At 51.9% G+C, this 22,629-nt stretch overlaps 1 protein-coding gene across 2 annotated transcripts in view; it reads right to left on the minus strand.

Annotated features, from left to right (window-relative positions):
* Window positions 1-6,191: 6,191 nt before the first annotated feature.
* GGT5 (gamma-glutamyltransferase 5) overlaps window positions 6,192-22,629 on the minus strand; it is a 28,218-nt gene continuing 11,780 nt past the window's right edge. Inside the window, exons 2-12 of one of the 2 annotated variants that reach the window (XM_081801721.1) lie at window positions 18,482-18,612; window positions 17,531-17,626; window positions 16,849-17,044; window positions 16,100-16,257; window positions 15,419-15,565; window positions 14,432-14,568; window positions 13,962-14,152; window positions 13,499-13,605; window positions 13,224-13,342; window positions 12,947-13,057; window positions 6,192-7,463 (exon numbers count right to left, since the gene is read on the minus strand). In XM_081801721.1, coding sequence (XP_081657847.1) covers window positions 7,419-7,463; window positions 12,947-13,057; window positions 13,224-13,342; window positions 13,499-13,605; window positions 13,962-14,152; window positions 14,432-14,568; window positions 15,419-15,565; window positions 16,100-16,257; window positions 16,849-17,044; window positions 17,531-17,626; window positions 18,482-18,612 — 1,438 coding nt within the window. In that variant the 3' untranslated portion in view covers window positions 6,192-7,418. Of the gene's footprint in view, window positions 7,464-11,122; window positions 11,586-12,946; window positions 13,058-13,223; window positions 13,343-13,498; window positions 13,606-13,961; window positions 14,153-14,431; window positions 14,569-15,418; window positions 15,566-16,099; window positions 16,258-16,848; window positions 17,045-17,530; window positions 17,627-18,481; window positions 18,613-22,629 lie in introns of those variants that run through there. The other variant, XM_031016731.2, reaches the window with a different exon arrangement.

Below are 22,629 nucleotides of genomic sequence, written 5' to 3' on the forward strand. Positions count from 1 at the left end.
CCACACTTGTCCCTCCAGGTTGGGACCGAGAGTTGTCCCCCACCCATCCCCAGCAGGAGAAGGGGTGCACTGTCTGTGGCCCTTGCCCCAGACATCTGGCATTCCCAGTGCCAGGGACAGGCCAGGCTGGGAAGCCCCGACACCTGACGGGTTTTCCCAGGGGCCTGTAGGGAGTCAGGGGCACTATTGGGCCTGTGTGAGGCAGAAGGTCCCAGAGCCCCACATAGACTCCCTTTAGAGACCTCAAAGGCAGGGACCACCGCCTCGGGAAGTGGTCTCCCCAAACCACAGTCCCAAGGCATCAGAAGCCAATGTCCAGTCCCCTACCTTTTGTACTGGTCAGGGCCTGAGGGACAGAAATCCAGGGACTTAGAAACACAGGGATGAATCGGGAAGTCAAATAGCTGGTGAGGATGCCATAGGACCCCAGCAACAGCCCTGGGCCAAGGAACAGAGGAAGGAGGGTGCCAGAGCCAGGCCCAGGCACTCACAAAAGCGGGAACCTCACAGCAGAAACCGTGCAGGCCCATGGGCGCTGGCAGGAGCCACAGGCCCAAGATGGGCGAAGCACCTGCTTCTCCTGCCCTCCGACCTCCCACTAGGGCCTCCCATTAGCTGAACGCAGTGGGGAGCATAGGGCTGAAGGGCCAAAACAGCACAGTGGGGAGCAGGGCCCCCTCCTTGGCCAGGCTGGTTCCTTCTGCAAGCCCTGGGGTGGCTGAGTCCCTGCCCTGGGCCACCTCTGTCCTCAGAGCTGACATTCCGATGGCTGCCCAGCGGGGAGGGGATGCTCAGTGCAGCACATGTTGGGAGTGGGAAATCAAGGGATGCTTCCTGGAGGAGTCCCATTGAAGTGGAACTTGAAAGGACAAAAACCATTAGGGAAATGAGGTTGAGTAGGTGCCGGCAAGCAGCAGAACAGCCCACGACACCCAGATACCTCTGCTGGGTTGCACGCTAGACTGCATTTCCCAGCGCCCCTTGCACTGGGGTGGTCACGTGACTAAGTTCTCCTCGTGCAAAGCTAGCAGAAAAGGACGGGGCACTTGCAGGCCTGAGCCATAACACTCTCCACCAGCATCCTTCCAAGATCTTTCTGTTGCGAGGGTGGCTCTGGACCCCGTGCTAACCTGGGTCCCCAGCATGTGGCAGGGAACCCTCTCCCTCCCTCACTGTCCTGTTCACCCATCCAGTATTACTACCGGCACAAGAAACAAACTTGTGATTAAACCATAATACATTTTTGGGTCTATTTGTTGCAGCAGTCGTTTCCTCTATAAATGCCAGAGGCAGGGGTGAGAAAAGATGGTCTTACAATACTGTGGGCACAAGGTTTTTAAAAACTCAAGATAGGCCAGTGTTCATAGCAGTGTTGCTCACGATTGCCAAAAAGGTGGGAGCAACCAAGTGTCCACGGATGACTGAAGGGGTAAAGGAAACATGGTCCACCCACGCGTGGAATGTCGTTCACAGGCTCTAACATGGATGAGTGTTAAGACATCTTGCTCAGTGAAATAAGCCAGACACAAAAGGACAATGCTGTACCATTCCGCTCATACGAAGTTCCTAGAGTCATCAAATTCATAGAGACAGTAAAATAGAGCTTACCGGGGCCTGGGTCAGGGAATGGGGAGCTAGTGTTTAATGGGGCCAGAGTCTCAGTCTGGGAAGATGAAAACGTTCTGCAGAGGAATGACACCGATGGTTGCCCAAGACCGTGAAAGGCTTAATGCCATCGAGCTCGACACTTCTAAATGGTTACGATGGTAAACATTATGTATTTATGTACTTTACTACAATAAATAAAGAATTCAAAGTTTACTTAACTGGTCCCCAGTTGGCGGGCATGAAGCTGTGCTCAGTCTTTGGCTTCTTCAAACACTGTTGTCCCTTGTAAAGAAGTCCAGGGTTACTTGCAGGAGCAGTTCATACCAGAGGACTGGCTGGTTAAACAGCACATGCATTTTCCTCCTGGAGTGGTGCTCAGTCACCCTAACCTACTGAGAGAGCCCGGTCCCCTCCCCCTCGTCAGTACAAGGAGACTTCACATTTTTTTGCTCTTTGCCAGACAGACAAAACATGTGGTGAGGCCCACCTCAACTTGGCTAGGCTGAACATCCCCAGAATTCCCATCCTGGTCAGGATGGACTGCAAGAAAGAGTCCCATGCCCAGATTCGGAGACAGGAAGCGAATCAGCAGTCTCGTTCATAGCTCACACTCATCATGGTGTGTCTGCTGACTCAGCTCATCCGCACCAGGAGAGGCCAAGGTTGCAGTGCCTTCACTTGCCCTCAGGCCACGTTCAGCTTCCCTGCTCCTTTGCCAGGTGCCTGACAGGGGAGTCCAGGAAACCCTTATCTCCCTTGGCAACAAGAAGGCTCTTGGGTTTCAACCAAGCCATGTGGGCTCCAGCCAACAAGTGGGGTTCCAGCCAGCTCTGGATCCTCCCCCCACCTAACACCCACCTGCCTTCCAGACTCTCTGCTACATGGACCTCAAGCTCCAACATCAGATGGAAGACAACAGCCTTACAGAGGCCCCTTGACCAGTTCCCACAGTTGCAGGTTCTCTGGTGGAACCCTGATAAATAAAGTATAAGTTGTATGCAAGAAAGTACACCGCGGGTGTCTGGCTGGCTCAGTAGTTAGGCGTCTGCCTTCGGCTCAGGTCATGATCCCAGGGTCCTGGGATCGAGCCCCAGATTGGGCTGCCTGCTCTGCGGGAAGCCTGCTTCTCCCTCTCCCACTCCCCCTGCTTGTGTTCCCTCTCCCACTGTGTCTCTCTCTCTCAAATAAATAAATAAAATATTAAAAAAAAAAAAAAGAAAGCACACCGCTCCGGGTCCAGCTCAATGAATTAATCCAAAGTGAACATGCCCAGTTAACCACCACTCATGTCAAGAAATTGAACAGTAACGAGTGCCTGGGTGGTTCGGTCGGTTAAGCGTCTGCCTTTGGCTCAGGTCATGATCCCAGGGTCCTGGGATCGAGTCCCGCATCGGGCTCCCTGCTCAGCGAGGAGTCTGCTTCTCCCTCTGCCTGCCGCTTCCCCTGCTTGTGCTCTCTCTGTGTCAAATAAATAAATATTAAAAAAAAAAAAAAAGAAACTGAACAGTACCAACCCCTTCACACCTACCCCACCATTTTATCTATCAGTCACTGCCAGGGTAGCCACTGATTTCTCACACCAAATGTTAGTTTTGTGTGGTTTTGTACTTTAAATAGATAGAATTGTAGAGTAGATCCTCTTTTGTGTTTGGCTTCTTTTGCATGTTTATGAGATTCCTCCATGTTGAGGTATAAGGCTGTCATTGACTTTTTTTTTTCTTGAATATTATTCCATCAAATGAATTTGTTCATCCGTTTTCCTGCCGAGGCACGTTGGGTTGGTTTCTTAGTTTGGAGCTGTAATGGCCAGTGCTGTGAGCATTCTTGTATGTGTCCTTTGATGCACAAATATATGAATTTATGTTGGCTAAGTTCCCAGGAGCAGCATGCTGGGCATGAGGCATGTGTGTTGGTAACTTTAGTAGATAATACCAGTTTTCCCAAGTGATTTTAACAACTGACATTCCCACCGGCAGCATATGATAGTTCCATTTTGCCATATTTTTGCCAACACTTGGTATTGTCAGTCTTTTTCATTTTGGCCATTCTCATGGGTATGTATTGGTGGCATATTGTGGACTTATTTTGCATTTTTCTGACAATTAGTGAAGCTATACACCTTTTCATATGTTCATTGGCCATCTGGAGTACCTCTTTTGTGAGGTGCCCGTTCAAGTCCTTTGCCCATTTTCTGTTGGGTTACCTGGATTTCTCAAATTAATTTGTAGAAAGATTTTTTTTTTTAAGATTTTATTTATTCATTTGACAGAGAGAGACACAGCGAGAGAGGGAACACAAGCAGGGGGAGTGGGAGAGGGAGAAGCAGCCTTCCCGCCGAGCAGGGAGCCCGATGTGGGACTCGATCCCAGGACCCTGAGATCATGACCTGAGCCGAAGGCAAACGCTTAATGACTGAGCCACCCAGGCGTGCCATATTTGTAGAAATTTTTGACTCTGGATAAGTTTGTTGTCAGATATAAATACTGTAAATACTCTCCCACTCCATGAGTTGCTGTTTTAATGATTTTCACTGTTTAATGATGTCTTTTGTTGAACAGAGGTTCTTAACTTTAATATAGTCCAATTTATCAATTTTTTCCTTTTATAGTTAGTACTTTTCGCGTCCTGTTTAAGAACATTCACCTACTCCAAAGTTACAAAGCTGTCCTGTGTTTTCCAATAAAAGCATTATTGCTTCATACTTTATAATGAGATCTGCAAGCCATCTGGAATAGATTGTGCATGGTGTGAAGTAGGGGTCAGGATACCCATTTTTCATGCAGATATCCAGTTGACTCAGACCACGTATTGAAACAGCACTCCTTCCCCTCTGCACTGCTGTGTCCCTTCTATCAGAGACACGATGAGTCTGTTCTGTCCTATTGCCTAGTTTATATTTGCTCCAATACCAAATTGCCTTACTTATCAATTATCTAATTATTTAATTACATAGCTTGTTCTTGATACCTGGTAGTGTGAGTCCTCCATTTATGTTATTCTTCAAAATTGCTTGGGCTGGTCTTGGTTCTTGGTGTTTCCATATGAATTTTAGAAGCAGCTTGCCAATTTCCACAAAAAAATCTTTTAGGATTTTTATTAAGGTTGCCTGACCCTCTGGATGAATGTGGGGAGAATGAGCATCTTCACAAAACTAAGCCTCCTAGTTCATGAGTATAGTATAAGACTCCATTTATTTAGGTCTTTTTAAAATTCTCCGAATTATATTTTATAATGTTCATTGTAGAGATCTCGCGTACCCATGTTAGTTTTACTAACTTTGATTTTTTTTTATGCTTTTATGATTTCAATTCCAAAAGATGTTTTCTGTTTGTGGCTATATGTAGAAATATTATTGGTTTTTGTGTATTTTCCTTGATCCCTGCGATTGTGTAAAATTCACCTATTTCTAACAGTTTATCTGTAAAGTAGCTATAGTTTTATGTTCTCCTTCCCAATCCTTGTGTCTTTTATTTTTTTCCCTCACTTTATTATGTTAGTGAAAACTTCCTTTCCACTAATGAAAGGAAATTATAACAGCCGGCCATGCTTATCTTGGTCTCAAAAGGAATTGGTCTCAATCTCAGAAGGAAGGCTTTTTATGTTTTACCACGAAGTATGACGTTTTCTGTAAAGGTTCTGCAGCTGCAATTTATCAGATTAGGAAAGTTTCTTTCCATTTATAGTTACTGAAGGTTCTTATTGTGAATGCAAGTTGGGAACTTTAATCAAACGCTCTTCTGCATATATCGAGATGGTCGATTCTCTCTCTCTCTCTTTTTCCCTTTATTCTGTTAGTGTGTTTAGCACAATGAATTACATGGCTTGACTTTCTCGTGTGCAACCAATCTTGCACTCCCAGAATAAACCCCAATCGGGGATGATTTGGCTTGTTCATCTTTCATTTAGGAGTTTTGCATTTCTGTCCATGAATGAAATCGCTCTCTACTTTTCATTTTTGAAATTTCTTTGTTCAGGTTTTGTTCTCAGGATGATGCTGTCCTCATTTAAAGCATTGGGCAATGTTTCTTTCCTCTTTTCTGTTCTCTGGAAGAGTTTGTTTAAGACTGGTGTTTTTCCTTCCATCAGTGTTTGGAAGAATTCACAGAGGAAGACTTCTGCGCCTGGAGTTGTTTACTTTGTCCCTGCGGGGGTCTCACTGTTGTTTTTATTGGCGACGCTTATTTATGAGGGAGGTTGAGCAACTTTTTCAATGTTAAAGCAGCTCATTTGTAGCTCTCTTTCTGTGGTCTAAATTGAGTCATATCCCTGTGCGTCTTTCTAATGGATACTTGGTCTTTTACATTAAATATTTAAGTATTTATTTATTTATTTGACAGAGAGAGAGACAGTGAGAGAGGGAACACTAGCAGGGGGAGTGTGAGAGGGAGAATCAGGCTCCCCGCTGAGCAGGGAGCCGGATGCAGATGCGGGGCTCGATTCCAGGACCCTGGGATCATGACCTGAGCCGAAGACAGATGCTTAATGAGAGCCACCCAGGCGCCCTTAAGTATTTAAATATTAAAGAGACCAACTCCATATCATATTATGTACTGAAAGTATTTTCCCCAAATTTTTCATTGGCCTTTACGATTTATTTTTAAGATTTTTCTTTAATTCCAGCATAACTAACATACACTATTATATTAGTTTCAGACGTACAATATCATGACTCAACAATTCTGTACATTACTCAGTGCTCATCATGGTAAATGTACTTTTTAATTCCCATCACCTAGTTTACCCATCTCCCCTCCCCCCCCCACCTCTCCTCTGGTTACTACCACTTTGTTCTCTATAGTTAAGAGTCTGTTTTTTGGTTCCTCTCTTGTTTTCTTTGCTTGTTTGTCTCGTTTCTTAAATTCCACATATGAGTGAAATCATATGGTATTTGTCTTCCTCTGACTGATTTCGATTCGCATACTACACTCTAGTTCCAGCCACACTGTTGCAAATGTTTGTCAGTCTTTAAAGAAGTTTTCCACATCAAAATTTTTACTTTTTATGTGTTCAAATATATGTGTTTTTTTTTCTTTTACTTCCTGTTTTTATGTCATGCCTGAAAAGGCTTTCCCCACTCTAAAAATATAAATAAAACTTCCTTGCGAGGTTTTGTTTTGGTTTGTTTTTTTTAATAGATCTATATGGTTTCACTTTTAACACTTCCATCTTGACCCAACTGGAATTTATTTTGGTGTAAATAAAGAGGTAGGGATCCCACTTCATTATTTTCCTAGGTGGCTGCCCAAAACTTTGTTTTGTTTTGTTTTTTAAGATTTTATTTATCTGACAGAGAGAGACACAGTGAGAGAGGGAACACAAGCAGGGGGAGTGGGAAAGGCAGAAGCAGGCTTCCTGCCGAGCAAGGAGCCCGATGTGGGGTTCCATCCCAGGACCCCGGGATCATGACCTGAGCCAGATGCTTAGCAACTGAGCCACCCAGGTGCCCCATGATTTCTTAGGTTTATTCATATGCTTTAACAACTGTATGTTTATAATTTGTTTTAAAACAAATTTGGATGGATTTGTTTATTGATTTAAAAATTTTTTTTTTATTTATTTGAGAGAGCAAGAGAGCATGAGGGGGGATGGTGGGGAGAGGGAGAAGTGGACTCCCTGCTGAGCAGGAATCCTGACCAGGGGCTTGATCCCAGGATCCTGAGATCATGACCTGAGCCAAAGGCAGAGGCTTAACCAACTGAGCTCCCCAGGCGCCTCTCCTAAGATCATCTTAAATTATTTTTATATTCGGTGTGAGGTAGGGTTCAAGATTCATTTTCTCCATCAGTGTATCAGGCGTTCACTTCTGGCATTTATTCTGCATGACCCTTGGTCCATTGTGACTTCAGGATCCTCGTCTGTAAAACTGGGATAATCATAGCTCCACTTCATTAAGGAGAATTATATGAATTGAGTTAATACACGTAAAGCAATAGACTAGTACCCAGCCCACAGTCAATGCCCAGAGAGGTTGCTATTGTCGCCTTGGGGCATATATTCATATTAAAGGAGTATCCATTCATTCCCCTTCTATTCAGTGGTTTTTTGGTGGGTTTCTTTCTTTCTTTTTTGTCCGTTTTTATCAAGAATGGGTGTTGAGGGGCGCCTGGAGGGCTCAGTCATTAAGCCTCTGCCTTCCTTTGGCTCAGGTCATGACCCCAGGCTCCCTGCTCGGCAGGGAAGCCTGCTTCTCCCTCTTCCCCCTCCCCCGTTCATGTTCTCTCTCTCAAATAAATAAATAAAATCTTAAAAAAAAAAAAAAAAGAATGGGTGTTATTGAATTTTCTCAAATGCTCCTTCATTCTCTGTGGAGATAAACCTTTTCTCCTCAGGGTGAAAAATAAGAGGTAAGAGTCACGCTCATGGACACACCGAGAGAAGACCTTCCTTGCAGCGCTGGTGTCCACCCCACTGGGGGAGGTGGGACATGTCATGTTTTCATGCGTTGCTAGAATCTCCTTGCTAATAGTTTTTAGGAACTTCGCGTTGAGTTTCATAAACACGACCGGTCCGTGGTTTGCTTTGGCAGGTTTGGGGTCAGTCTTTTGCTGGCTTCATAAAGTGAGTGTGGACATTTTCCTTCTTGCTCCTCACTGTTGGGGCTTAGCTGGCAGGACACACTTCACCTGAGGAACTTTCTAGAAAGGTGTTTGAGGTAAGCTAGTGTTCCTGCAATGTTCTTAATTTTTTCTGATGATTGTTGTCACATCTAGATCTTTGCCCTTTCTTGGATCTGTCATTTATATTTAAGGTTGCCAGATTTAGCAACCAAAAATATAGGATGCCCAATTAAATCTGAATTTCAGATAAACAACAATATTTTCAGTGTAAGTCTCACATATTGCAACCCTACTTACATTGTCTTAAAAAGTAATTTATTTTATTGAACTAGCCAAATTTATTTGGATGAATGATCTTTTAACTTCCTCTACATCTTAACTCATTTCCCCGTTGTCATTTCTTCATTTGTACTGTAAGCTGTTGAAAACCTATTTTTTTCAAAGATCTGTTTTTCTGATTTCAGATTTATCAATCTCTGCTGTTGTTACTGAGCCTTTCCTCCTGCTTTCCTGATTGCTCTGACTGTTCCTTCACTAACTTTCACTTAGATGCTTTATTCATTTTGATTCTTATTATTAATGCAATTGTTTAAGGCAATGAATTTTCCTTTGAAAACCCCTGCAGTAGGGGTTGATCTGTACTGTGATTTTGAAGATACTGCAGCCCTGGGTCTGATTGCCCCTGTGTAACCAGACGTTCAAAGAGCCAGCTGTAAGAGTCCCTGACTGGGCATCACTGGCGTTGCTGGTGGTCTGGGTGGGATGTGGGCACGGGCTGGGCAAGTCTCTGAGGGTGGGATGAGCAGAGAGGGAGAGGAATGGGGTTCCTCCAGGGGCACCAGGAACCAAGGAGAGCTCCGTGCTGCCTCGTGGATCAGGTATGCGTTTTCCAAGGCCCATCATTGTCATGAGTGGGGAGTGGATGGAGGCCGGGGCAGCAGCAAGGAGGTGGAGAGGGATAAGGAGAGGGAGCCAGGGCTGAGCCACGCAGAGGGAGAGAGAGGACTGGGTGCCCAGAGTGGGAGAGGTGGACACCAGAGAGCCTCTGGTTGCCTCAGAGCTGGCTTCCAGTTTGGTGTGTTGAGTCTGAAGTGCCTGTGGCCCCGGTTGGTGTGTGGGTGTGGGGTCTGATGATCCAGAAACCTGGGACAGAGCCGGGGTGGGGACCCATCAGCTCATGAGGGGTAACGGCCTCAGGGAGGGACCCGCTGGGCCCATGAGAGCTGCACCTGAGACTTTTGTTAAGCCTCAAAAGCAGCGTGGAGGGGAGCTCTGTCACCCCCGCTGGCTGTGCAGTTCAGTGAGCGATGTGCTAGAGTCATCAGGATAGCGGCCAAGGCGCCTCCCCTAGGGGGAGGCCACACTACGGACGCTCCTGATAGCACAGGGCCAGACTCTGCACCCCACCAGGTCAGAAACTGCCCTCCCACTCCTGCTTGTCTAAGCCCGCTTTTTCTGCACCCCTGACTCTTGAACTAGACCTGCCCTTCCCAGAAGTCCTCTTCCCACTCCCTCCCAAAGTCAGACTCTGAGAGAGCTGTGACCTCCAGGCTGCCTGAGTGCAGCAGTGAGTGGCCCTGAGGTCACCATGGAGCACAGTGACCATGGCAAGCCTGTCCCCCTTCTCAAAGTCAGCCACCCCTGTCCCCAGTCGTTTCTCTTGGAGTCTGTCAGAATACCCCTCAACACACACCCGCGCAGGCAAGCTCAGATCAGAGATCTGCCCCATCCAGCCCCCTCTCCCAATGTGTGGTTGACATCAGGTCCCCGTCCCAATCCCCAGCACTTGTGAATATTACCTTATATGGCAGAAGTGACTTTGCCACTGAGTTAAGGATCTTGAAACAAGAGAGTATCCTGGGTTATCTGAATGGGACCTAGATGCCCACAGGTGTCCTTACCCCCTTTTTGGGGGCACCTTCTCCACCCAGACCCGTGCAGAGCAGAAGGAGCCTTCACATGCAAAGGAGAAGGCCACATGACCAAGAGGGAGGAGCTGGAGTGATGTGGCCACAAAGCAAGGGACCCCAGCAGCCACCAGAAACGGGCAGAGGCAGGAAGGAGTCTCCCTAGAGCCCCCAGAGGGAACTCAGCCCTGCTTACACCTTGCTTTTAGCCCGGTGATACTGATTTCAGACTCCTAGCCTGTGAGAGCGTAGATTTCTGTAGTTTGAATGCACTCCGTGGTATTTGGTCTCAGCAGCCACAGGGGAATAACAGCCACTCCCGTCCTGCTTGGCCAAACAGGAAGAGCAGGGTGGGAGGCCATGGCTCCAGCAGTGGAACCAGGCCTCAGACCCTGCCAGGTGGAGGTATGCCCCTGCAGGACGCTGGGGTAACACCCAATGCTCCCAGGAACCAGTGTGGGGCAGGACCCCCAGGCCAGTCCAGCGAGGCACCCTCAGGGAGGGCAGTCCCCCCAGCAACTGGCAAAGCCATCTCAGCAACTGGGGGCTAATGGGTCCGGGAGAGCCGTTCTCAACTCGGGATGATTTGGCCACTGGTGGTGGTGGTGGTCGGAGCTGTCACGTCTAGCAAGTGGAAGCCAGATGCTGCTCAACACACGGCAATGGCGGGACAGCTCCCAGCAAGACTATTTCACTCAAAATGTCAACAGTGCTGAGCGTGAGAACATGGGCAATTGTTGGGGCTGGGGACTGGGGCGGGGTCCTATTTCATCCAACCTTTTCCTGGCACAGAGCGCAAGATCCAGAGATGGTCCTAAGGCCTGGCAAGAGCCAGGGCCAGGTGCCCCTGGCCACAGCCCTGCCTTCCCACCAAAAGGCAGGCCCCAGACAGCCATACTGCGGAGGCCCGGCAGGGGTGGCCTGGGCAAGGCCGGCCTGTCGCTAGGTCTCAGTTTCCGCACCTCCCTGCTGGGGTGTTGTGGAGGACTTAGGAACTCCGTGTGTGTGCTTTCTAAGGGCGCCTTCCCACAACTAGACCCCAAATCAGGCTGAGATCCACCCTCCTCTTTAATCTTGGACTAGAGGGTATACAGATGGGGAGTGGAGCCTGGGGGGAGGGTAGGCCACAGTCTTGGGTGACAGGCCTAGGGAAGGCTTGGGGGTCAGGGCAGGGCCACAAGGGGCTCTGGGAGAGGGCTCAGCCCCCACAGTTGTCCATCTTCCAGGCTGTCCCCACCTCTTGTAGCCCCAGGCCGACCCTCCGCCAAAGGGTCCAGATCCTGCCTGAGTGCTTGGTCCCACGGTCAAGGCCAGCCTGGGCACACACTGATGGTGGGCCGGATTGCAGCTCTCAGGGGCAGTGTCCTCAGTAGCCCGAGGCCTCCCCACCTTTCCTCGGGTCTGCTGCGGCATACACACAGACCCCGTCCTGGGACACAGCCTGGACCACATTCAGGAAAAAGGGACTCTTGGTCTCGTTGTGGCCCCTGGCCCGGAGCCCCTTCTGCACCTCCTGGAGGGGAGAGAAGGCCAGTACACAGGTGAAGACAGCTTAGCTCCACCTGTCCAGGGGACGGGGCTCCGGGCAGAGATCTGAGTCCCGACTGAGAAGGCAGGACTGGGCATCAGTGGCGGTGAGGATGGGAGGGCACTGGGTGTAGCCTCGTCTGGAGGGCCTGGAGTCTGTGGCCTCCCACAAAAAGTCCCAGTGGAGAAGCCGGGCCCCAGGGAGCATGGCAGGGAGGACATCACCCAGGCCAGAGGGAGCTTGAGATGCAAGATCATTTCTGGCCTGGATCTGAGGACACCCTGGGGAGTACCCTATATAGGGAGGGAGCGCCTCAGACTCCGAGAGTCCTTAGTCTCCAGCCCCCAAGGCCAAGGTTCTCAGGGACTACACACTCCCTTGGAGTAAAGTTCCTCACGCTATGGTCCTCAGCGCTCTAAGCGCCATGGGAGGAAGCCTTGACACCAAGAGCACCTCACCATGGACAAGGCAGCTTTGAGGACCTTAAACCCCAGCTGGCTGAACGGACCCCAGGCAGGAAGCTCAGAGCCTTCAAAAGCTGCCAGGCTTTTTTTTTTTTTTTTTTAAGATTTTATTTATTTATTTGAGCGAGAGCAAGTGAGAGAGAGAGAGAGAGAAAGCATAAGCAGGGGAGAGGTGGATGGAGAGGGAGAAGCAGACTCCTTGCTGAGCAGGGAGCCGGTTGTGGGACTCGATCCCAGGACCCTGGGATCCTGACCCGAGCCGAAGGCAGGTGCTTAACTAACTGAGACACCCAGGCGCCCCAAAAGCTGCCAGACTTTTAAATTAGACCTTAGCAAAGGGTGTCTGCCCGCCCAGAGGAGCTCTGCGGGAGGTGACTATCTGCTGGGCAGCAGTCTGGATGAGGGAATCTAGCTCTGGGGACCTGCTCGTGTGGGGGGAAGCAAGAAATGTTCGTAAGCACCAGCACTAATGTGACCCCCACGCCTCAGAAGGAAATCGCTATGCAGACTGTCACAGAATAATACTCTTACAACTAAACTTCACACAGAAAAGCCACAAGTCATACAAGGAAACAGATCATCATGAGAGAGAGTCCGAGAGGCCACAGCCAGGAACACTAGCGCCCAGAGGGAACAGAACAGAGCGGAGACCAACGTGCAGAGCTGCTTGGCCTGGGAGAAGCATGGACGACACCCGGTTTTCTGCCTTGGAGGCCACAAGACTGGCCTGGTGCCTTCCCCACTGAGCTTCTGACCTGCCGATGGCCCCAGCAGGGGAAGTGCGCCCAGCCTAAGACACTCAGGGGCTGAGATCCCACGGGGGGCTTTGAGCAGCATGCACTGAGGCATCTGTCTCGGTGGTGGCGGGGACAGCGGCCTTACCTGGCTGAAGTTGGGCTCGTACTCCACATGGCCCTTGCTGTTGACATGCAGGATAGGGGCTGCAATGGCAGTTCTCAGGTCAAAGCCAAGCCACAGCTTGTTTATGATGGCCTGGGGGAGAGAAGGAGAACACAGGAGGGGAAGGAGGGGTCACCAGCCCTGGGTGGTGGACCCACCAGTTCCTGGCTGGAACTACCGCTCTCCCAGGGCCACCGTACGCCAACCCATCCCTGGCCCTGGGAGAGCAGAAGTTCCAGCCAGGAGCTCCCTGACTCACCTGGGCCACGGCAGAGATGATGAGCTCCCCACCAGCCCCACCGATCACCAGCTTTGACCCCTGGGCTGTGTTGACCAAGATGGAGGGAGCCATGGATGATGGAGGCCGCTCACCTGGAACTGGAGGCCGGACAAGTGTCACCTGCGGCCTCACTTTCAGCCAGCACCCTCCGGAACCCCCCTCCGTCTGTGTGTCCATTCACCGCTGTGCACACTGGGGCTGGCCCAGGGGCTGCCCGCCTTCCCCCTTCTCCCCAGTGGGGCCCTCAGGCTCACCGGGTTGGGGGGTGACCTTGGAGCCCGGGGGGCGCCTCCAGCATAAGTCCAGAAGCTCGTTGTTGAGCAGGACGCCCGTGCGTGGGGAGTACAGCATTGCTCCAAAGCTGCGGGCAGAGGCGGAGTCTGGGCTCCCGGCCCGGCACGGGTGCCCGAGCCCCTCGTGTTCGCGACAGCCTGCTAGCACGCCGGAGCCGCCACTCGCCCCCAAAGATGCACCTGTGCCCCCCATCAGGGTGTCCTTCTGGGTAAAGCTCATGCCCAAGCAGGTCCTGGCTCCGGGCCACCCATCAGCAGCCTCCCAGCCGGAGAAGCCAGAGGTGGATGGCCCCTCCGACAGCGGGGAAGAAGCAAAGGGAAAAGCAAGGTATTGCCCCATGGACACAAGCAAGGGGACACCGGGGGCTCGACAAACCAGCTGAGGGGGCAAAGGGGCAGGGCCCGGGGCCAGGCAGGCACATACGGCGTGTTGATGGTGCTGGTAGCTGCCACAGCGCTTCCGTCCTCCCCCAACACAGACACATGCGACGTGCCCGTCTTGTGGCCCCAGGCCCTGGCCAGGCTATAGTGGCTGAGCTGGTGGTCACCCCGAGCGTCGATCTGCTGGCGGATATGCTGGGCCAAAGCCTCGCCCAGCAGGTCCTGGGAGGCGTTCTGGGGTGGCCGGGCAGGTGGCAGGTCAGTGAGGGGCCGGGGGGGCCCACAGAGAAGAGGGTCCCTTGGGAGGCCCTCCCCAGTGTGTGCCGCTCGAGCCCAGGCTACCCCCAGACCCGCCTCACCCTCCCTGCCAGGCTGTCCTGTCCTAAAACTCCATACACACCCCTCCAACCTCACCCAGGCAGACTCTCGGGGTCCAGGGACAGCCTCACCTTCCCTTCATGCTGAGCCCAGGGGCCGGGAAGGGGGGTCTCCAGCGGCCACAAGCCGCCTCACCTGGATATCCAGGTGGCTGCGGGGGTCCCACAGCCGCCACCTCTGTCCCCCGGCAAACTTGAGCGTCTCCACAAGGTGATGGTACAAGTTCACACTCCCCTCGGACCTGGCCACTGACTCCGAGGAGAAGTTGAACCCTGGGGAGGGGACGGGCGCAGGTCGTGGGTGGAATGTTGGCCCCCCTCAAAAAAGACTTGTCCGTGTCCTAATCCCCAGAACCTGTGAATACTACCTTAAATGGCGAAAGAGTGAATTTTACCTTATATGGCAAAATGTGTGATTAAGTTAAGGATCTTGAGAAGAGCAGATTATCCTGGATTATCCCGGTGGGTTCTAAATGTAATCACACAATTAAATGTAATCTTATAAAGCAGACGCACAGAGAAGAGGGCGAGGCTGTGAGAGTGAGCAGGAGGCAGAGACGGGGATGCAGCTGCAGCCTGGGAGCGCTCGCGGCCACCAAGAGCTGGATGAGACAAAGAACAGATTGTCCCCCAGAGTCCCCAGAGGAGACATGGATCAGTTGACACCTTGATTTTGGACACCTGGCCTCCAGAACTAGGAGAAAATAGATTTCTGTTGCTTTAAGCCTCAAGTTTGTGGTACTCTGTCACGGGAGTCACAGGGAAGTGACACAGGCTAGCTGCGGGCAGCCCCAACCCTGGGCACAGCCGGGAACCCCCCTCGCCATCCCACAGGCCAGGCCTCAGCCCTGGATGCACACGCTGACCAGGCCGCTCACCACCTTCCGAGCCCACCTGCGGGGCCGGACTGGCCGGATGGACGACCTCCGACCCTTCAGTGAAGCCCCAGCGTGGACTGCGCCAGAGGCCAGCTCTAGGACACAATGTCTTGACCCGTTTCCACAGCCCCATCTTTGGTGTCCGAGGAGGGGCTGAGCCGGAAAAGGAAGGCGGCCCAAAGCGACAGCCGGGCCCGGAGCTCCCAGTGGGGCAGGACTCTGGGTGGGAGCACCGGGAGTCTTACCTTTGAGCACGTTGAGGATGAGGCTGAGAATCGCGCCCCCTGCAGGTGGTGGCGGTGAGTACAGGGTGTAGTCCCCCAGGGGCATCTCCAGGGCATCCACTACCTCCGGCTGGAAGGAGGCCAGGTCCTGCGGGGTCAGCCTGCTGCCTGAGGCGAGACAGAAGAGACCCCATGTACGGACGGGAAAACAGGCAGAGTGACAGCCCCTGATCCCGGGTCACGTGCTGGGGCTCCCCACACCAACTAGCCTCTGAGAGCCCTAGGGGTGATGGAGGGTCTGCGGGCAGTGCCGTCCGGGCTGGACCCTAGAGCCAGGCGAGGGATGGGTGGACAGAGGCCAGAGGCGGGCAGGTTGGTGGGAAGAGGACAGGAAGGTGAGAGAGTGTCAGTCACACTCTGACAGATCGTGAGGGTGGCCAGCTCCAGGCCCAGGAGCCCACTGTGACCCCCTATGGCCACCACTAGCTCCCTAATTTATGGGGGGCTCTGCTCCTCGAGGGCCCCAACCACAGGGTCCTTGAGGCCAGCAGTGGGCAGGCCTGGACGCCTGGCCTCCCCAAGTCCTGGGAGCAGCTGACATTCCGGCAGGGCTTGGGGAAGGGCCTGCCCTCACCCCTAGCACCCAGAGCCCAACTCTTTCTCTGGCAGGGCTGGGGGCTCTGGGGCCTCAGCGCAGCTGACCTTGATTGGCAATGTCCTCCAGCAGCGTCTGGCCCAGCGTCCCTGTGTAGAAGGCCTCTGCACCCTCCGTGGCCACGGTTTCCAGGGTGGCGGCCAGTGCGGGCCAGGGGAATGGGTCCTGAGCCCTCAGGGGCTCTGTGCCGTTGAAAAAGAGCTGCCTGGGGAGGTGGGGGCAGCCTCAGGGTGGAGCGGGGCCCCAGGAGGCAGCCACACTCCTGCAGGGGCTCTTGTGGGTTCCTTGGGACCCTTCAGGGAGGCAGTCCTGGTCTGGGGTCCTGAGGGGCTGGTGTAGACAGCAGGGGAGACAGTTCCTCTAAGATTGGGAGGCTGAAGCCTCTCACCTCACTCATCACCCTGGCTGGGGGAGGGCACGCTCCCTCCTCGGGCCTGGGACACCCCTGGGAAGACAGGGTCAGTGGCCTGACACGGGCTTGGGGCGTGGAGAAGGGCGGGACAAGAGGGTGGTGGCGGAGCCCAAATCCACATCCTGGAGTCCCATCACTTGGATATAAACCCCTTCTGGCCTGAGCCCCTCTGATTATTCTGCCACCTCGCTCAAAGTGCTGGCAACCGAGACAGCAAAGTACTGGCCTTCCTGGCCTTCGGGCCCCCAACACCTGCACAGGGTCAACCCTACTCCGGTTCAAGGAGGGGCTGAGGTGGGACTGGGGTGGGAGCCAGGCAGACAGGCCATAGCCTGAACCCAGGAGCTGAGCGGGGGCCCGGGGACGCCTTGGGGACGTGCTCACCTCAGGGATGTCTTGTACAAGGAAGGCCGCAGGAAGTCGTTCTGCAGGAACTGACTGAGGATGGAGGGCATGCGGTAGTCCCCTCGGAGCAAGGAGACGGTCGGCCAGAAGAGCCGTGCCCAGGGCAGGCGGCCGTGGCGGCGGTGGGCCTCGGCATAGCCACGGAGCTCCCCCGGCACTGCAATCCACTGGGCCCCTGCAAGGCACAGTGGTGTCATGTCCCTGCCCTCAGCCCCCTAGCCTTCCGCAGGGGTTCTCCACCACCCCCACACTCGCCCACCCACTTGGTCCCCCTGGCATGGCAGCCAGAATGAGCTTTCTGGAGCCCACACCTGACTTGGTCCCTCCCTGCTCAACCCTCCCCCCCCATCGCCCCGTGGCTCCCCACTGCCTTCCATCAGGGCCCAGCACAAACAGGCCCCGGGACCCCCTACCCCACCCAACACCCCATCTCCACTGAACCTTCCAGGCCTTTGCCAGGCTGGTCCCTCTGCTTGGATCACCACTCCCGACTCAGCCCTGTCCCAGGAAGACTCCCCCAACTCCGGCGGGTCAGGACCTCCCTGGGGGATCCCCATTTGATAGCTGCACAGCCTGTCCACAAAGCCCCTTCGCAGGAGGGTTCTGATCCACCCCAGTGGCCTGGTGGGATGAGAGAGGGTGGCCCCTCCAAGGGCCTCACCTGTGCCCAGTGGCTGGGCCCGTTCACACTGGTCCAGTAGGCCCGGGATGTAGTTGGCAGGCACTGTCTCCCTGGCATTGATGACTTCCACCTTCCCTAGAGTTGGGGCAGGGCATGTGAGTGCTCAGGGGCATTCCTGGGGCTGCCAGTCCTCACCCCACACCATAGTCCCCCCTCATAGGGCCCTGGCCCTGCTCTAGGCCTCAGCTTCTCTCTTTGTACTTTGAACTGGCCTCTGTGCTGTAGGGGCCAAGAGCGGGCCACCCAAAGATAGGCCACTTTGGCTTGAAGATTATTTTTGAGTTAAAAGCAATTAAGACCCAAAAGAATCCAGAAGAGCTTTTTACCTCCCCCCTACTGCTGCCTGAAAGAATCTAGACAGAGGACCTGCTCCAGGAAGAAAGCCATCACCATAGATAACTACAGTAGGATATGAACTAGTAAGGGGCGACAGGGAGGGACGTTGCAAGGCCTTTGGTAAAAGTCCTCTGTGTCCCATTGTTGCCCAGTGGCCCCGCAAACAGTTTACTCTTCTTTATCTTCCCGTGAATTGCATTCCTTCCCTTTGAAGTCCCAGACCCCTACCCCCTTCTCCTTAGCTCATTTTGTCTGTCTTTGGGATTTCCATGTCTGTGTGGATTCCCCATACATGGGAAATTAAATTCGATTTTGTCCTGTTAATTTATCTCATGTCAATTTAATCCTTAGTCCAGCTAGAAGGACCTTGAAGGGCAGAAGAATTTCTTCCTCCCTGACAATGCTTCTATTTGAGATAGGTTGCGGTGGCTTTGCCCAAACAAGGTAGAAGAAGTGGGGGGCACCAAGAGGACCCAAGAAGGGCCATGGGTGCACAGGACAGCTCGGCAAACACTTAAGATGTTTGTAAGCACCTCACTCTTAGTGCTTGTGGACATGCCCGTCCTCCCCATGGGGTCCCTGGTATGAACTCACCTGTGGTTGCATTGTAGATGGTGAAGATGACCCCTCCGCCCAGGCCCATGCTCTGAGGGTTGACGACTCCGGTGCAGACCAGAGCCGCAATGGTGGCATCCACAGGTGAGCCATGCTGCTGGAGGATGACTCTAGGGGACACAGCACAGAATAAGAGGCCTGGCTCCCCAGCCCCAGCCTCCCAACATGGGCTTGCTTGGCTGGCATTTACCAGGGAATGGTGACAGGTGGCTGACCACCTGCTGCCACCGAACTCTGGTCAGAGACCACATTGGGCTGCCCCCTCAAGTCCAGCTGCTCACAGGTCCAGAGCCCTCTACAGATTGCAAATTGTAATACCATTTACCCTGCCCCTTGCCTTATGGAAGGTACTTCTCAGTCTGTGCTGGGCTTTTGCCGCCATGATTCCCTAGCCCCTCCCAGCAGCCCTGGCTCATTTGCCTGGGCCAGACCCCCAGTGCCTCCCAGCAGTCCAGGAGCCCAGCTTAGGCAGCCCCCAATCCACATCCCAGTGGGGCTACAACAGGTCCCAACCCTTTTAAAACTGGACCTTTTCAGGTGACCCCAGGATCTTGCTCTGCCACCAGGGGCTTGGGCTAATGAGTTCTCCAGCCCCTCCTGGGGCCCCAGCGTCTGCAGGAATATTCTCTGGTCTCAGTCTCCCACTTGTCTGTGGGCACCAAGGGGTGGGCCTTTTAGCTCCAAGGTGCTAGTCAGACTGGTCTGTGTCGAGGAAATGACCCTGTTCCCAGGGCACAGCCCTGCCCAGCTGCCTCTTCCTGCACACTCAGGAATCCTCCCCAGCACTTCAAGGAAGCAAGCATTTAAACCAGTTACAGAAGGGGAAACCAAGGCCCAAAGAGGGAGTGGAACTGGTGGCCCTCCCGCACCCCACAAGACCTCTGACCCCACAGGGCCTCCCTCGGCTCGGGCACCTCAGCCTGACCACTCCACCCTGGGCTCACAGCCTCCCCTGAGCCACATGCCCCTGCTCTGGGCCCACCCGTGGGCACACATGGCTACAGCGTGGATACATGCAATGTTGGAACAAGGAAACGGGCCGAAGCCAGCAGCATGACCCAACAAAGACGGTCACATCCAGACAGAGAGAAACACAGATGCTTCATAAGATTAAAACACCACCAACAAAAACAAAAGACAAACTGGAAAATAATTAAAAAAAAGAATTCCCATCACAAAAGCCTCATCTCGTCTGACCCATTGTTCCCTGCCTCTGGAAGTGCTCTCTGCACTCTGCTTCCAGAAGACATGCTCCCACCATCACCACCCACCGTGCTCTCGTTTCCCCCTACCTCCCTGGCCTCATGCTGTTGGGGGCCTCGCACTCAGTCCTCCATCCTTGTACACCTATATCTTCTCCCAGATGAGCTGATCTAGGCTCAGAGCTTAAAATGCAACCTCCACACTGATGACCCCCAAGTTTTATCTCCAGCTCAGGCCTCTCGCCTAAACTCCAGACACATCCCCAGCCATTCACAAGATGACTCCTCTGGGTGTCTAAGAGGCATTTCTTTTTTTTTTTTTGGATTGGCTTGGGTTTGTTTGTTTCTTTAAGTTTTTATTTGAGGCATTTCACTCTTAACATGACCGAAACTGCACTTCCTTCCCAACTCTGCCCCCCCAAATGGCTCCCTTCCTACCTTCACTACCTTAGAAAAGGACACAACCATTCACCTTTTTGCTCAGGCCATGAACGTTGGAGTCACTCTTGGTTGGTCACTTTCTTTCATCCCCAGATCCAAGCCACCAGCGTCTCTCACTGGGTTATTGCAACGGTCTCCTACTTGGTCCCCCGCATCTGCCTTACCCCTTCCGTCTTAACAAAATTATCTGGCAAAATGTAAATCAGACATCCCTGTAATGGGAAATGAAATCATTCGGATCAGATTTCCCACAGACCTCTAGACGAGCCAGATAAAGAGAAAATATCCACTTAAAGGCATCACAAGCAGGGAAGAAATGCAGGCCTAGAGACCGAGGAACCTGGCATTTGGAGGTGCTTTCCCCCTCAAGATGTTTGCCAGTCCTGAAAGAAGTGGCCGAGAGGCCACGTAGTGCTTTTGACATCCTTATGTGGCTGGGGCCGGGGCATGCTGGTGAACCGCCCTTGGCAATGGGTCCTCACCCTGGGAGTAAAAGGAGAAATAAGCCAGCCCTAACAAGCCCAGTGGCCCAGCTTCAAATCATCACTTTCAATCAAATGGGATTAAATTAGTTCCAGAATGCTGGTATCCTGGGCCTCAGATTATTTCTAACAATTATTTTTAACAATTTTCAACACACTTTCCAAAGGTTAACTTTAAACTAACCGAGCCAGGGGCGCCCGGGGGGCTCAGTCGTTAAGCATCTGCCTTCGGCTCAGGTCATGGTCCCAGGGTCCTGGGATCAAGCCCCTCATCGGGCTCCCTGCTCGGCGGGAAGCCTGCTTCTCCCTCTCCCACTCTCCCTGCTTGTGTTCCCTCTCTCGCTGTGTCTCTCTCTGTCAAATAAATAAATAAAATCTTCAAAAATAATTAAATAAATAAAATAACCGAGCAAACAAGGCAGTAATACAACATAAACAAAGCCCAAGAGAAAGCACAAATAGAAGAAAGAGACCCCCATAGGACCTCCAGATTATGAAACTGTCAGACCACAGACTTTAAATAACTACATTTAAGGATATAAAAGACAAGATTAAGGATTTCCCCAGAGAAATGGCAACGATAAAACATGGAATTAGGAGGGCGCCTGGGTGGCTCAGTTGGTTAAGCGACTGCCTTCGGCTCAGGTCATGGTCCTGGAGTCCCTGGATCGAGTCCCGCATCGGGCTCCCTGCTCGGCAGGGAGTCTGCTTCTCCCTCTGACCCTCCCCCCTCTCATGTGCTCTCTCTCTCATTCTCTCTCTCTCAAATAAATAAATAAAATCTTAAAAAAAAAAAACATGGAATTAGGAGCTCAATGCTAACAGTGCATTAACAACAGATTGGACACAAAAATTTTTAAGAGATTTTTGTTTATTTATTTGAGTGAGAGTATGAGAAAGAGAGCAAGAGCATGAGTGGGGAGGAGCGACAGAGGCAGAGGGAGAAGCGCACTCCCTCCTGAACAGGGAGCCGGATGTGGGGCTCGATCCCAGGACCCTGAGATCATGACCTGAGCCAAAGGTAGATGCTTAACCTACTGAGCCACCCAGGCGCCCTGGACACAAATTAAAAAAAAAAAAGATTAATTCAATACAAAATATTGAAATTTAAGTACAGAGCGGGGAAAAAAGTATAGAACATATAGAAAATATATTAAGAGACACAGGGATAAAATGACAATCATCCTTGTCACATGACTATCATGTGAGCACTAACCAACATGTATAACTATATTAATTTCAGACAAAGTAGACTTTAAGAAGAAAAACATTATTAGAGACAACAGGAACACATTAATATTATAAAAAGCTCAATTCAACAGGAAGATATAAAAATCTGGATGTGTGTACACTAACAGTTTAAAAACATATAAAGCAAAACTTGGCAGAATGAAAAGAAGAAGTAGACAAATATACATGGTAGGAGACTTTAACATACTTCTCCCAGAAACTTATAGAACAAGCAGGAAAAAAAATCAGTGAGGCTATAGAAGATTTGAATGCCACCAATATAATAAGCTGAATGAATTGACATGTACAGAATGCAGTACTCAACAGTCAAGCAGTTGAATACATGTTCAAGAACACATAGAATATTTATATAAACAGATCATCAAATGTCAGAAAACTGAAATAATATAAATGACTTAGAAAACCCCCATGTAGGGGCGCCTGGGTGGCTCAGTCAGTTAAGCGGCTGCCTTCGGCTCGGGTCATGATCTTAGGGTCCTGGGATTGAGCCCCATATGGGGCTCTCTCCTCAGCGGGGAGCCTGCTTCTCCCTCTCCTCCCTGCTTGTGCTTCTCTCTTGCTATCTCTCTCTCTCTCTCTCAAATAAATAAAGAAAATCTTAAAAAAAAGAAAAGGAAAGGGCGCCTGGGTGGCTCAGTCGTTAAGCGTCTGCCTTCGGCTCAGGTCATGATCCCAGGGTCCTGGGATCGAGTCTCACATCGGGCTCCCTGCTCGGCAGGAAGCCTGCTTCTCCCTCTCCCACTCCCCCTGC

The sequence above is a fragment of the Leptonychotes weddellii genome, chromosome 13, assembly GCF_054177405.1.
Source record: "Leptonychotes weddellii isolate Sample4059 chromosome 13, ASM5417740v2, whole genome shotgun sequence".
Classification (NCBI taxonomy): domain Eukaryota; kingdom Metazoa; phylum Chordata; class Mammalia; order Carnivora; family Phocidae; genus Leptonychotes; species Leptonychotes weddellii.